Genomic DNA, 16,368 nt, shown 5'->3' on the forward strand with positions numbered 1-16,368 from the left:
TCTTTCTAGAAGAATTTTTGTTTCATTGAAACTCTTTTAAGCTGTGTATTCTGTTTGCATCTCTTGATTTAGCATTTCACATATTGGATTTTTTTTTCACTGATTTCGGTTTCTGTGGTAAAGAATTAAATCCCCTGTGCACACTAGAACAAGAGAGTGTGCTGGAAAACTGTGCCATGAGTCAGGAAGATGGGCTTTCCTAAGGCTGATTGGGATTCGAATCCCTGCTCTGCCAATTTACTCGTTTGATGACATTGGACTAGGTTAAACGGTTCCTCTTTCCATATCTGCAAAATGCGTTTGATAGTCTCTGCTTCATGGGGTGGGGTTATTATGAGGACGAAAGGAACTCTATGCAGAACGTTTAGACCAGTGTTTCGAACGGTGCGTGCACATGGATGAGGAAAACACTGCCGTGTCTGTTGTCGAAGCGCTCAAGTTCTCTCAGCCCTTCTGGTGTGTGGCTTCTGTGGCGTTTTCAGTGTCTGCATAATTAGAATATAAGGAACAGAACATAGGACGTGGAGTGAACAATTCTGGGACATGATCACAGATCTCACTTTTATTAGTAGAGAACTTATAGTTATTTAACTGTGTATACAATCACTGGTGAAAGCAATATAATGTCATTTGAAGATGAATAAGGAGATAACAGTAAATACATATTTTGGAGTTGCTATTTGCTTAAAGCAACATCTTTGACTGTGCTCTAACTTTACATTGTAAATAAGAGCATAATGTTTTTTATTTCCCATCAGTTGAATTTTAGACGTTGACGAAAAGAAAACTTATACTTAATGTGCCTTGACACATTTCAGGCCACAGCATTAATAAAAGGATTATAAGAAGAATACATGTCCTGAGATTTTTACATCTCCTTTTTTGGGTACTGTTTTAAATATTAAATTTATTATTTTCCAAAGTGAGGCCCAGATACCTGGAAGTCATTATTGAAATTAGCTTTCTGCCTGGTAATGGTAGATGCCCAGCAAAGACGGACTCCTTTGCCTTGCCTTTGGGGCAGGCAAGACAAGTGGAGGAAAGAGAACATTCCCTGAGAGCTGATGTTAATGGAGTGGCAGTGGGATCGGTAAACATTTGACTGCTCAACAAAAAGTGGGCAGTTCAATTCCACCCGGAAGTTCCGCGGGAGAAAGGCCTGGTGACCCACTCTTGAGAAAATCAACCAGTGGAAGCCCCGTGGAGCACAGTTTTACTCTGACATGTACAGGGTTGCCAGGAGTCAGGCTGGACAACAGCTAGTTAGTATGTTCCAGACATGGCACTAGATACCTCTTTTATTTGTTTCGCTTTGCTCTTCCCATGAGCTCAAAGGATAGATAGTAACCTTATTACTATTTGATAGTTGAAGGTAGTCGTGAGATGGCTCATTTAAAGCTAAAGGTACTTAGACATCTGGTAGCATCTCTGACCAACTATCTCAACCACAAGATAACATCCATCTCTTCCCACACACCTTTTTCCATACCAAGCAGAATTGCCTTTGCGGTTACACTGTGCATACTGTCTGCTTTTTTCTTTTCTTTCATAATTATCCTGTACAACCTTTTGGCATGAAAGAGCACAAGACTTCTAATTGCCGATGCTTTGTTTTTACTCTAGCACGGAAGGAGGGCAGGTATCGAGAGCCCCCGCCGACCCCCCCAGGTTACATCGGAATACCCATAACGGACTTTCCCGAAGGGCATTCTTATTCAGCCAGGAAGCCCCCGGACTACAACGTAGCGCTTCAGAGATCTCGGATGGTGGCCCGCTCCTCTGAAGCGCCCGGGCCTTCTCCCGTGCAGCAGCCGCATGGGCATCCACCCAGCACCCGGCCTGTGAACAAACCTCAGTGGCATAAACCAAATGAGTCGGACCCACGCCTCGCCCCCTATCAGTCTCCAGGGTTCTCCGCTGAGGAGGATGGTATGTGCACCTTCTGCGGACCTTAATGTCAAACGGTATCAACTTGGGGCCAATGTAGCCTCTGCAGAGTGTCTCCTTCCTTCACACTGTTGCTTCGGGGCACGTAGCTGAGTTTCTCACCATATGCCAAAGTGGAAAACATTCTTTACTCAGCGTTCCAAACACAGGACAAATGGACTGCTTTAACTTTTGTTGTTTTGTTTTTACCCCGTCCCCCACAACTGGGGGCCAGAGGTAGAGTTCATATGTAATGAAGTGGACTCACAACTCCTTTTCATGTCTAACTCCCACTGAAATTGAAGTACTTCTGTTTTAAGGAAATTAATAAATTCTTACAAATTTAAATTATTTTCAAGAATTTTAAAAACACAAAACTTGGGTGTTGAAAATTTTATGTGAAAGTGTTGTTTGGACTTCTACTTTGTTCCAAATGAAAGTCTAATAAAGATAGGCTTTCTCTATCTTTTTATTGCCTATCTGCAAGACTACTTTGCCATTGTTAAATTGAGGTTAAGGAGGGGGATCATGTCCACCATCAATTTTAAAAATTTTGAGTTTAAATGTTTATTATGAGACCCAAGATGCTATAATATCTTTTGATAGCCAGGCACCATCCATTTTCTAAACCGCATTTGCTTATACACCCATTTTGTCTTCAGTGATAGTGCTGGCAGGGTGAGCATCACAGGTTATTAGAACCAAGTGTTCTTGCACAGTGGGAGGGCATGAACAGCGGTCCAAAGGCTTAGGATTGGGTAACAGGCATTAGAAGACCCAAAACAAACAATAAAACCATATTGTTGAGAACAAGGAAGGTCGGAGCAGACACCCCAAACCCATCTGTTTACAATGGGACGTCACCTACAGAAGGCGCACAAGGAAGGGATGAGTCAACCAGGGCGCAGTATAGCACCCATGAAACACACAGTATTCCTCTGGTTCCTTGAGGCTTCCTCACCCACCCCACTATCATGACCCGAGTCCTGCCTTTCACTTTGGGCTAGACCAGAGCGTGTGCACAGGCTTAAATAAGAGATAAGAGCACAGGACGCACAGAATTCAGGAACGGGAATGAAAGCGCATGATACCAGGAGAGTAGGGGAGGGGGAGAGAACTGATCACAATGATCGACACATAACCCCCACCCCCCCATGGGGGTGAACAACAAAACATGGGGAGAAGGAAGACAGCAGTCGTGTCAGATATGAAAATAATAATAATTATAATTTATCAAGATGCTGGGGGTGGGAGAGAAGGGGAAAAGAGGAGTTGTGATACTAAGGGCTCAATAGAAAGTAAATGTTTAAAAAATAATGATGACAACATATGTACAAATGTGCTTGATACAATCGATGTATAGATTGTTTTATGAACTGTAGGAGCCCCCAGTAAAAAGATCTTTTAATTTTAAAAAAGCCCAATGCAAAACAATAATGCATATTATACAAACATTACAGAGGGGTGCCACAAAACACCAGTATAGTCCTGTCACTTGCAAGTAACTATTATCAACATTTTTATTTATAGATATATTTTTTGTTTGGTTGGTTGGTTGGCTTTTGCCCTGGTGGCATACTGGGCTGCGATCCACTTTGGCAGTCAGATTGGGCTTTCTACTCCTATAAGCAGTTACAATCTCAGAAACTCACCATGGGTGGGGGTCACTGTGAGTCAGCCTTGACTGAATGGCAGTGAGGTTGGTTTCGGTTGGAGGCATACACTGCGAAACATACACTGACAACCTTCCCTTCATGTACCATCCTTCATGTACCATCCCACACCATCCATGACATTCTTTGAGCTGTGTGACCTCTCCCCACCTCTTCTGAGTTCTTCCTCCCGCATTAACATTCCTATCTCATCTTCCAGGTCCCTGTTTTCTATTCGATCTAATCCAGACTGCTCAAATTACCTCTGTTGAGCTCAACTATTGTTTGGTTTTAAGACTTCAGAGGATATATGTTTTCATTAAAATATACCCCATGTAGTATGTTATCTCCGCTTCATGGTTTCAAGCAACCTAGTGGTGCCAGGCTATCTGGAGTCCATGAGGATTTCAAATTCTGTTGTGCATTTCCCCCCTTTCTATAGCATCTTTCACCCAAAGCTCAAAGCTCTCCCGATCCCATGGCAAGAAGGGGCAGTTGTTCTTGGAGGCAATCAGCCGCACATGCCGCACCCTGCGCCCTTCCTTACTCTCCTTGCCCTTTCTCCAGGCAATTGGTGACTACCAGTCACAGTACCTTGTATCATTTTTAAAGATGCACATGGTTTATACTTTTTTTTAAAACAACTTTTAAAAGATCATTATTATTGTTGTCACTCATTGCCTAGGTAAAAATAACAGATTTTGCATGAGCTATACCGAAAAAGACAGGAACGCTGGTGACATTCCAGGGAGAAAGATGAGGCTGGCTGCTTCTGCCGGGGAAACCCCTTACAGGTTCACCGTGAGTCAGCATCCAGTCAATGTCAGGAGGGTTGGGGTTTTGTTGTATGTTGCTGTTATCCTCAAAAGAACTGCGGTGTTTTTATTTTCTCAGCACATCACTAAATGCCTTCTCTCGTGCCTTGTTTCTCACTGATGAGTTTCCTCTCTTCCCGTGTGTTTGCAGAAGATGAACAAGTGTCTGCTGTTTGAGGCACAGGCTTTTCTGGATCCAGCATGAGCCACTGACAAGGAGAGCACAAGAAATGGGGTCCCGAGCATTGGAGCCAAGGAACTCAAATCTGAGGGTGGTGGACCAATTTGCCTCCTTCCCTGCCTTAAGACAGCATGGGGCTTCTCCTCCTCCCTCACCCTTTCCCCTTTGCATGTGAAATACTGTGAAGAACTTGCCCTGGCACTTTCCAGACTGTGTTGCTTGAAATGCACAGTGCAGCAGTCTTCGAGCTCCCACTGCTGCTGCCTGCCACGTCACACAATACCATTCCAGATTCCAAGATCACCAGAACAAGGGGATTCGCTCTGGCTGCACTTCTCAATGCCTGGAAGGATTTTATGTTTTTATTTTGTAACTCTTCCTTGTGTATTCCATCCAATTCTAGCACCTGGTCTCATGGGGATAATGAGAAAATCTAGCCATTGAACGACTGGGGCCTGGAACCCACCAAGGAAGACAGGTCCTTTGAGTACCGTGCTTGTCCACTTGTTTACAAAGTCCCCCTCTCCTCCCCCAGCCCCCAAAGGAGTTTCCATGTTTTCGGAGACTGATGTATGCATGCAACGATTACAGTATTATTTTTGAACCTTTAAGTAGGGTTGCCAGCCTGGGTTTCTAAACAAACCAAATATGCCGGACAGGGCGTGGCCCCTTTGAGGAGCAGGAAGGCCGGGCTTGTGACCCTGCCTTCCTGTGTCCTCCTGGCCTTGCCCGTGAAGTGCCCTATCCTGGACGTTTAAAATGTTAGCCAATCACTTAAGTACCAAGTCGCCTCCTCCGCTTCTTCCCTGGTGGGTGGGGTTCTTCAGTGAAACTGTTTGCACATGGCCAGGGGAAGGAAAATAGGACTCCCGTGTCCTGTGGCTGAGCCTTATGGAGTGCAGGGCAGGGTCATTTAAGGACATGTCTGATCCTTTGAGATCAATGGCAAACCCAATGTTTAAGTCATTTCTTTGATTTTTTTTTGTTCCTTTAGAGTTTCAGAGAGGTTTTGTTTTTCTTTTGAGTTGTTGATAACTGGATGGCATGGCAGTGAAAACAGCTTGGGATGACGGAGCCAATGCGAGCTGTTAATACTGCTCTCTCAAGACAGCCTCCCTTGATTGAGTTGACAGTAGGGAACAACCAAGCCTTTAACAGGATAAAAGATCAAAGACCTGGTTATCAGGTTAGTCACCAAAGACTGACCTTGAAGTGGCTTTCGGACACTGCGAGTAGAGAAGGCCTAAGTGTAGCAAGCACCTGCTCACAGCTGCTATTACCCCTGCGCCTGAAAGTGACCCCTCCACTCTATTGTGTGTTGTTTTTGCACAGGCTCCGGGAACGTGAAGGCTGCCAATCCGAGTAGTACTCAAATGTGAGCGACTGCTGGTCTTGGATTTTTTTTTCCCCATTAAATTCAGCTGATCATATTGATCAGTAGATAAACGTAAATAGCTTCAAATTTTAAACGTCAAACTTTGCAGTGTTTTTTCACTGTATCAAACATGGTCAGTGCTTTATTTAATATTTTTCTTCTCTATCATGGCATTTGTCTACTTGCTTATATATTACATTGTCAATTATGCATTTGTAATTTTTCTTGTAATATGCATTATTTGCCAGTTTTATTATATAGGCTATGGACCTCATGTGCATATAGAAAGACAAATCTAGCTCTACCACAAGTTGCACAAATATTATCTAAGCATTAAGTAATTGTAGAACATAGGACTGCTAATCTCAGTCCGCTCTGTGATGTCAAGTGCAGAATGTACAATTAACTGGTGATTTCCTCATACTTTTGATACTACTTGTACCTGTATGTCTTTTAGAAAGACATTGGTGGAGTCTGTATCCCTTTTGTATTTTTAATACAATAATTGTACATATTGGTTATATTTTTGTTGAAGATGGTAGAATGTACTACGTTTATGCTTCCACATCCAGTTTGTACAAGCTGGAGAATAAATAAATATAACAAAGCCTTGCCTCTACTCCTGAATCCGCTTGCACCCTTTTTTAGTTGGCATCCTCAAGAGACTGAAGCGATACGGCCTGAAGCATACGGCCTCCAATATGTGTCTCTCCTACTATGGAGTTCTCTGTGGAGACGGGGGGGTTGGGGGGGGGTGAGAGGTTACGTCATGTTAACAACTGATCCCTGTTCTGAATCCACCATCTTACTTTTAGATTCTGTGGGAAAATGAAGATACTGCTATATACTTTTATGGCACTTGTATATTCTCACCCTTTTTCCAATACAAGTTTCTGTGGGCCATAGCATTGTGATTCTCGGTTCACAGGGAGGACTCTGTGTGTAGAATATGGGTTATGCGTGTACACAATCAGCCCGAGCAACACTTCAGTCAGGTAACAGGGTGGTGGTGTGCTATGTCGAGACAAATTACTTGGGAAGGTTGTCGTCTTCCATATCGCCCTGGTGGTGGGCAGATTTTCCAAATGCATTCAGCAGGACCTTCTACCTGACTGCTGGGAGACTCCTCACAGTATCTGACACTTGCACATTCGCACACAGGAGCCAGTAGCTTCAACCTGTCACCTTTGTGTTACATGACAAATATGCTTTTAATACATGTTGAAAAGAAAGTTTTTAGAATATTAACATAGAACAGAAAATAATTCCTGTTTTATGTGTATTATGTAGTGGCATTGATTACATTCATATATATATATATATATATATATATGCAATCTATGTATCATACAATTCAATAGTTCAGTCATTACCACAATCACCTTTAGAACACTTCCCCCCCATGATTGAATCACCTTTAAAATGAGTTGTGTAATCACAATCAGTTCTATTGCTCTTTTCCCCACTCCTGCCTTCCTTGTTTACTCCTGAAATCCCTTCACCCTCCCTATCTCCCACCCCTTACCCCTACATCCCCTATAAACCGTTGCATCCCGTATTACCTCTATGTATCTACTCCTGTGCTTCACAAACTGGGAAACCCAATAGAAAAAAAAAAATAAAGTGTTAGGGATAAGATAATAGTAATATAAAGATAAAAATACAAATAATAAGTAAGAAACACAAATACAAATTTGCATTTCTTAAAAATAATGAGTAAGAAAGAAAGACTACCCTCAACATTTAAAAAGACAGGGGAGAAGTTTTTGTCATGGAACAAGAGAGACTTGCATCTAGAACAAATTCAGGTTGGGTCTATAGGGAGGTCAACTGACTCAGTATCAAGGTCAATCCAGCATAATGAAGATGACAGTGATCTGTCTGGCTGTTCAAGACCCTTGCCTGAGGCTGCTGATCAATACCTAGTTACTCTGCAGATGGGTTTGGGTTGGCCTCCCATGCTCCCACTGTCCTCCATAATCTACCACTTGGTTCATACTTTGAGCTCTGATACATTTCCCTGTGTCATATTTGAACTTTGTTACTGTCATCCTTGGATCACACAAGCTGGTGGGCTTCTTCCATGTGGACTTAGTTGACTCCTCACTTAGATGGCTGTTTGTTTGAACACAGGCCTTTAAGACCCCAGACACTATTCTGATAGATAGCCCCACCTGCTTTCTTCATCACATGGTGCTGTAGCACTTGTATCTTCGGTGATCATCTCATGAAGGTATCACGCAGGGCCATGTTAGCAGAACTGACTGTTCTTGGATTGGCCTAGAGTTACATCGGAGTCCAGAATCCATTTGCATGTCTGTGGAAGATGCATGACTCAAGGTTTAATTGGTGGCTGTAATGAAACTACACCAGTAACAGCAACAAACCAACCAGAAAACAAGCAAACAAGCTACAGGCAGGAAAACACGCACAGAAACAAGTACAACAGTGTCAATTTTCCCAGTGACAGCACTCAGGACATTGCAGGTTATGAGGAGTCTATGCAAGTACATTTCCGCCTTGAGCTGCAACCCGTGAATTGTTGCTCTACACTAGGGGTGTCAAACTGGCGGCCTGCGGGCCACATGTGGCCCCCTGAGGTAATGTTTTGTGGCCTGCGATGCATTTGAAAAAATTGTTATGAAGGAAATAGCTCTTTGGGGAGATGGAGGCAATACCGTACACACAATTACCTCATTAACCCTTGAACTACTGAAGAAGATGAGTCTACATGTGGCCCAGTGCCTTTCCTGGGCGCCTGTGGATGTGTCTAAATGCACTGCCTCAGTTCCGGTGACGTTTGGAAGCGATTTGTCTGCCACTCTCAGTGTCACGTGATACAAAGAGATCCCAATAGTGAACAGGTTAAAAAGAGCACTCTGGGTTGTGCTGTTATGAATCATACTTAGCGGCAGCGCTAGTTCACATTTTTAGAGGGAAGCCATTACGGTTGTGCATCACGTTTGTCAGCTGTGTTTGTGTTTTTTATTAGTTACTTTGTAATATTTTCTGGTCGCAACATAAGAGTTAAGTGAAAACTAGTAGGAGGAAAGCGCTGGCAAGTTTCGGGTAAAAAATAATTTTAGTTTTATAAATACATTAAGTAAATGTTTAAATAAAAGCAGTTATATTGTATTTTCATTATCCTATCCATATTTCTGAATCCTCCGTTCAAAATATAAGTTTAACAACATTTGTAAATGGGATGTGGCCCACATGAATCTTGTCTGTTGCCAATGGCCCGCGTTTTGAGTTTGACACCCTGCCCCAGAGCAGCCTTGTCTAGATGCTGTATAGACTCCTAGTGGATGGTCATCTCCCATTTCCTCCTTGAAGGAGTGACTCCAGGCAATATGAGGTCTCCTTCAAGTTGGCTCTTGTGAAGTGTGCAAAAGGGAGATGATGTATGGTTCATGGCCAGTACGTAGCCTTCTCTTCTTCTGTTCCTAAGACTTGTTTAATTAGTGTTTCTTCTTATAGTAATGAATTCACACAATACTTATCCTTTAGTGATTGACTTACTTCACTCAGTACAATAGTTTCCAGGCTCTTCCATGTCATCTGGTGTTGCTTTCATCACTGTTGTTTTAGGGATACGTTGTATTCCATTGTGGTATGTACCATTTCTTGCTTTTGTGACCTGTGCTGCTGTGAACATGAGAGAGCACACCTCCACTTGTGTTGTGTCTCTTACGTACATGTGTTTTATCTTTAGGGTACATGCCAAGTTGTGGTTATGTTAGGGTTCTCTAGAGAAACAAAACCAGAACACTAATAATTTTATATATACTTATATTGATAGATAAATCACATAAGAAATAAACAATTAATCTATAAAGCAGTACAAATGGCTCAGTGCAACTCACTCCCGTGAGACAGCTGTGAGACACTGGCAGTCCTTCAAGTCTTGAGGGCCGCTGAGTAGTCCTCTGTAGAGCAATACAGTCTATCCAGGCACAGGCAGCAAACAGCAAGGCAGGTCACCAATAGTCAGCCAGATGACAGGGTCCGACAGTTCCCAGCTCAAGAGATGTAAGTTCCAGTAGTGTGGCGAAGCAGGTCTTGAAGGAACCTCAAATTATAGTGACATAGTCCACGGGTTAGGTGTCCCACAGGTAGTGTAGCTTGCGAATTGAGGCACGGAACAAGCAAGGCACCCGCCCACTGCTCCGATGATCAAAGAGCAAGAGACAAGAGAGGCAAGGCCTGCTGAGTCATTTATCTCTCCACCTTTCAATTAATCCCACATGTCTTCATTGGCCATGTTGGCACAATAAACGTTAACTATCTAAGCGGTATTGCTGGATCCTATGGGATTTCAATTTCCACTTGCTTTAAGTATCGCCATATCGTTGTCCACAGTAGCTGTATGTATTTACAAGTCCGCCAAAGTGTAGATGAGTTCCAATCTTTCTACATCCTCTCCAGCATTTGTTTTCTCTTTGATTTGATTTGGGCTAGCATTGTGGATATAAAGTGACATCTCATTGTGGTTTGAATTTGCTTCTCCTTGATGGATAGTCATTATGGGCAGTTTTTTTTTCATGTCTTAGTCATTTATAGTTCATTTTCGGTGAACTGTCTGTTCATATCTTTTCCCATTTCTTAATTTGGTCTCTTGTTATTTTCTTATTGAGCTGTTGTAGAGTTCTGTATGTTTTGTTAATTAACCCTTTGTCCTATGTGTTGTTGATAAAAAATATTTTCCCAATCTGTGGGCTCTCATTCCACTCTCGTGATGAAGTCTTTCGATGTGCATAAGTGATGTAATGTCAGCATGTCCCACTCATCTATCTTTTCTTCTGCTATGTGTGCCTCCTCTTTATACTTGGTAAACTGTGGACTCCCTGCAGCAGGACCCTTCAGTTTGTTCCAGCCTTCTTATTGATGATCTTGAGAGCTTTGGGGTGTACATTCATATCTTTAATCCATTTAATCCATCATTTTTGTGCACGGGGAAAAGTATGGGTCTAGTTTCATTCTTCTGCATATGGAAATCCAGTTAGCCTAACACCATTTTTTGAAGAGGCTTTCTTTCTCCCATTGGATATTTCTAGGTCCTTTGTCAAAAATTAAATGCCTGTAGGCTGATGCATTTATGTCTGGGTTTTCTGTTGTGATCCATTTGTGTATGCCAGCAGTTCTCAACCTGTGGACTGTGACCCCTTTGGGGGCCAAATAACCCTTTTACAGGGGTCACCTGATTCATACCAGTAGCAAAATGACAGTTATGAAGTAGCAACGAAAATAATTTTATGGTTGGGGGTTCACCACATGAGGAGCTACATTAAAAGGTCGCGGCATTAGGAAGGTTGAGAACCACTGGTCTCTGTGGCCTAGTAGATAGTCTATGCTTGTTCCATGTGTGCTGAAGAAGAATATATGAGGAGGTGCCCACCACCAAAATGGAAATTTTTTTCAAAGCTAAGTATATAATTATTTTTTTTGCAAAACAACCTTATCACCTTCAAAGTACTCTCCATTACACTGAATACATTTGTCAAATCTGTGATTCCATTCTTGGAAACATTTTTCAAACTCATCTGATTGGATGGCTGACAGCACCTGCCTCGGATTTTTGCTTCACCTCTTCTACGTCATCAAATTGCTGTCCTTTCATGTCCCTCTTCAGGCGCAGAAACAGAAAGAAGTCGCAAGGAGTGAGGTCAGGTGAGTAAAGGTGTGTGGGGCAAGAGAGGCAAAGCAGTCCCCCATCTGCCACAAATCAGGCCTTTTTTGTTGCACACTGTTACACACTCTTTTCAGAACATCTACATAGAAAGCTTGATTAGCAGTCTCAACTGGTGGAATGAACTCCCTCACATCAAAAGTCACATGAGAATAGTACCAGTAATGACCTTGAGAAAAAGTCTGGGTCATCTCAGGGCTGTTCTTTCAAAGCATGGTATGTTTGCATTCTACACTCTTTTTCCTTGTCTGTCAGAACCCGAGGCACAAATATTGCAGCATTCCTTCTAATTCACTGAACTGAGCTCCAAGATAGTTCAGATACGTCCCCTTCTCTTCCAGGGTCAGTCGTCAGTCTTCGAGCACAAGGGCGTGACTTTTGTCAACATTTTTATTGGTTCCAGAAGCTGACAGACATCCAGGATGAGGTTTGTCATCAATCAACATTTCACCTTTTTTGAAATGAGAAAACCACTCATACACTTGAGTTTTTCCCATAGTGCTGTTCTTGTAAGCTGTGTTCAACATAACAACAGTTTCTGTGGCGTAATTGCTGAGCAGAAAACAAAATTTAACAGCCGCGCACTATTAAGTTGACCGGCACAAGATTTGAGGGAAACTGCTTTTCTGAAAACATTCACTGTGACCAGAGAGAACCTTCTCAGGTAAGGCCACTGAGTGCACTAAGTCAGAGTGAGTGAGTTGCTTGATGCTCGCCCCGCAGGAAAAAATGCAAACTACAAAAGCTGCCCAGGGAGCTTTTTTCCATTTGGGGGTGGGGGAGTAACCCCTCACATGCTGTTGCTTTGTTGGATGAAGCTTTCTGTATATATCTCCAAGGTCATTTTCATTGTGTTATTGAGCTATGTTGTGTCTTTGTTGCGGTTTTTTCTTGGCGTTCTGTCTTTTCTCGAGAGTGCTATATTAAAGTCCCCAGTGATTGTCACTGGGCCTTTACGCTTCAGGTCTGTGAAGATTTGGTTGATGTATTTTAGGGTGTTTCAATGGGTGTATATATGTTTATTATTTTATGGATTCCTGAGCTATTGTTCCCTTCATCATTTTGTCCATTGCTGTGTTTTACTATGTTCTTTGCTTTGTAGTCTGTCTTCTCGGAGATGAAGATTGCTACCGCTGCTTTCTTTTGGTTGCTTGGTATGCTTTTGTCCAGCCTCTGATTTTTGATCTGTTCATATCTTTGTTTGTGAGGTGCGTTTCTTGTAGGCAGCATATTGGCAGACTTCGTTTTCTTATGCTTTCTGCTACTCTCTCTTTACTGGTGCATTTAGTGCATTAATATTCAGTGAACATATTGATTTGTATGTATTTGTTACTGTCATTTTGCTTTATTTATGTAAGTGTTGTGTGTATTTATGTGTACTGTATTTAGTTTCTTTATACTTCTTGTGTTATTTCCTTGCTTTGGGTGTTGGGCTCTGTGTTTTGCTTTTGTGAGGAATTGTCCTATGCGTTGGTTTCAGGATTGTGTGTTGTTGCTGGTGATTTTTGGCCACAGTATTTCATCGAGTTTTTTTGTAGTAGTAGTGTTCTTTTTTGGTGAATTCTGTTAGTTTCTTCTTGTCTTAGAATACTTTGATTCCTCCATCATATTTGATTGATAATTTTTCTGGATACAGGATTCTAGGTTGACTTTTTTTTTTTTTTTTGCAGTACTCTGTATAAGTCACCCCATTGTCTTCTTTCCTGGATGATTTCTACTGAGAAGTCTGAGGTTATTCTAATTGCTGACCCTATGTATGTATCTTTTTTCTCAGGTTGGTCTTAGAATTTTTTTCTTGTTGTTGGTGTTAGACATGTTGCTTGAAATATGCCAGGGAGTTTTCCTTTTGGTGTGTCACCTGGCTGGGGTTCTTTCTGTATAATTATCTGTCCCTCCTGTTGAAGAAAGTTATCTGGCAGGCGCTCTTGAACTATCCTCTCTGTGGGTGTTTTCTTCTTCCTCGTCCTCTTCTGGAATCCCTATATGATGCAGTTTGTTCCTCTTAATTGTGTCCCACATTGTTCTCAAGCTTCTCTCAGTCTCGTTTGTATTTTTTGTTATTTGTTCCGTGTTTAGGTTGGAATATATAGATTTGTCTTCTGGCTCACAAATTCGGGTTTCCATCTCTTCAGTTCTGTGTCTCTATTCTTTTACAGCATTGTGTTATTTAATTCCGCTAATGGCGTGTTTGATTTCTGGCTTTCTGTTTGGAATTTCTCTAGGGAGGTTACTAGCTTTTCCATTGTTTCACGTTTGTCTCTCGGGCTCTTCCTTCAAGTCTTGCATGAGTGCAACCATCATTCTTTTACATTATTTTTCTCGGAAATCCATAGCCTGCTCAATTTCAGACATTCCATTTAATTCTGGTTAGTAATCAGATATTTGTTTCTCTTGTTTCTTTGTGTGCACTGATACCTTCTGTTGCTTCATTGACATCTTGGAGTCGCTGTTAGGAGTGTTAGGTAGGTGGTGTTATGTGGGAGTGGGTTACTCTGTTAAGTGGTGCAGTAAAGGGGTGATGGGCAGTTTGCATTAAGTATCTGGGGGAGAGTGTTAAATACAGGGAAGCAATTAGAAAGTGGGGAGGAAGTTTTAAGAGATGGAGAGTGAAAGGAAGAGTAGGTTAAGAAAAATGGAAGGGATCAGGTAGTGTCCTTTGGTGGGTTGAGCAAGGGAGATTAGACCCCCCAAAATTCCTGATTCTCAATGATGGAGGATGGATACTACTGTTTGAAAGAAAAACCAATTTTAAAAAATGGACGACTATTGTCAGCTTTGAGTTTCGTGAGGATGAGAAGGAAAAAAATGTTTGAGGAGAAGAAGAGTGAAACTAAAACATGGGTTCATAGTGTTAAGGGGCAAAACTTTTAGATCTTTAGATTAAAGAAAGGAGAAGTACAGGAAAGGACAAAAGACAAATGTTTGTTTTTAATTTGCTAACATGTTTTTTATTGTTTTATTGGGCTTAATACAACTCATCACAATCCATATATACATCAATTGTGTAAAGCACATCTGTACATTCATTGCCCTCATCATTCTCAAAACAGTTGCTCTCCACTTAAGCCCTTGGTTTCAGGTCCTCATTTTCCCCTCCCTCCCTGCTCCCTCCTCCCTCATGAACCCTGAATAATTTATAAATTATTATTTTGTCACATCTTGCCCTGTCCCACGTCTCCCTTCACCCACTTTTCTGTTATCCGTCCCCCAGGGAGGAGGTCACATGTAGATCCTTGTAATCGGTTCCCCCTTTCCAACCCATCCTCTTTCTATCCTCCCAATATCGCCACTCACACCACTGGTCCTGAAGGGATCATCTGCCCTGGATTCCCTACGTTTCCAGTTCCTATCTGTACCAGTGTACATCCTCTGGTCTAGCCAGATTTGTAAGGTAGAATTGGGATCATGATAGTGGGGAAGGAGGAAGCATTGAGGAACTAGAGGAAAGTTGTATGTTTCCTCATTGCTACATCACAGCCTGATGTCCAGTGGCCTACAAATGGGCTTCGGGGCTCCATTCCATACTGCCCCCCTCATTCACTATGATAAGATTTTTTTGTCCTGATGATGCCTGATACCTGATCCCTTCGACACCTCGTGATCACACAGGTTGATGTGCTTCTTCCATGTGAGCTAGATGGCTGCTTGTTTGCCTTCAAGCCTTTTAGACCCCAGATGCTATATCTTTTGATAGCCGGGCACCATCAACTTTCTTCACCACATTTTCTTAATCACCCGCTTTGTCTTTAGCAGTTGTGTCAGGAAGGTGAGCATCATAGAATTTCAATTTAGTAGAAGAAAGTATTCTTGCATTGAGGGAGTACTTGAGTGGAGGCCCAATGTCCTTCTGCTACTTTAATACTAAACCTATAAATAAATGCACATAGATCTATTTCCCCATCATATATAAATATATTTGCATATGTGCATGCCTTTATTTAGACCTCTATAAATGCCCTTTGCCTCCTAGCTCTTTCCTCTATTTCTTTTAACTTTGCTCTTGTCCCACTATCATGCTCAGTCTTCATTTGGGTTTCAGTAATTCCTCTTGGTTACATTACCCTTGATCATGCCCTACCAGGTCTCCTATACCCTCCTCACCACCGACTTGGATCATTTGTTATTCCCTTGTCCCTGGGTTTGTTAACATCAAGACCTTTCCCCCTACCTTCCCCTATCCCATGTCTCCCCAGAACTGTTGGTCCTGTTGTTTTCTCCTCCAGATTGTTCATCCAGCCTATATTATTTAGACAGACCTACGGAGATAATAACATGCACAAAAACAAGACAGAGAAAAAACAAGCAACATTATACAATAAAACAACAACAAACTAATAACAAACAAAACAAAACACAACAAAAAAGAAAAGCTTGTAGTTACTTCAAGGACAGTTTGTTGACCTTTAGATGTGTTTTCCAGTCCAGTCTGTTGGGACACCACACCCTGACCCCAAAGTCCACCTTCAGCATTCCCTGGGGACCTCGCTGCTCCATTCCTTAGTGTTTTGCCTCGGTGTGGTGGCATCAGAGTGGGCGCAATTCCCACATTGTGTCTCCGGTGTTGTCCTCTGTAGGGCTATGGGTCAGTCAAGGACATCATGTCTCATAGTAGGGCTGGCCATGTGGTCCTCTCTGTGGACTTGCTGCTCTAATCGGGAACATCATCCTCAGGGCCTGGAAAAAACACATGGTTTAAGAATAATAGTAGTAAAAATAATCTGATAGTAAAA

At 42.1% G+C, this 16,368-nt stretch overlaps 1 protein-coding gene across 5 annotated transcripts in view; it reads left to right on the forward strand.

Moving 5' to 3' along the window:
* Positions 1-6,528, forward strand: part of RAPGEF2 (Rap guanine nucleotide exchange factor 2) — a 277,405-nt gene extending 270,877 nt beyond the window's left edge. For all 5 annotated transcript variants that reach the window (XM_075543647.1, XM_075543643.1, XM_075543645.1 and 2 more), the window contains 2 exons: positions 1,624-1,929; positions 4,545-6,528. In XM_075543647.1, the coding sequence (XP_075399762.1) occupies positions 1,624-1,929; positions 4,545-4,570 (332 nt within the window). In that variant the 3' untranslated portion in view covers positions 4,571-6,528. The remainder of the gene's footprint in view (positions 1-1,623; positions 1,930-4,544) is intronic.
* The last annotated feature ends 9,840 nt before the right edge of the window (positions 6,529-16,368 follow it).

The sequence above is a fragment of the Tenrec ecaudatus genome, chromosome 3 (assembly GCF_050624435.1).
Source record: "Tenrec ecaudatus isolate mTenEca1 chromosome 3, mTenEca1.hap1, whole genome shotgun sequence".
Classification (NCBI taxonomy): domain Eukaryota; kingdom Metazoa; phylum Chordata; class Mammalia; order Afrosoricida; family Tenrecidae; genus Tenrec; species Tenrec ecaudatus.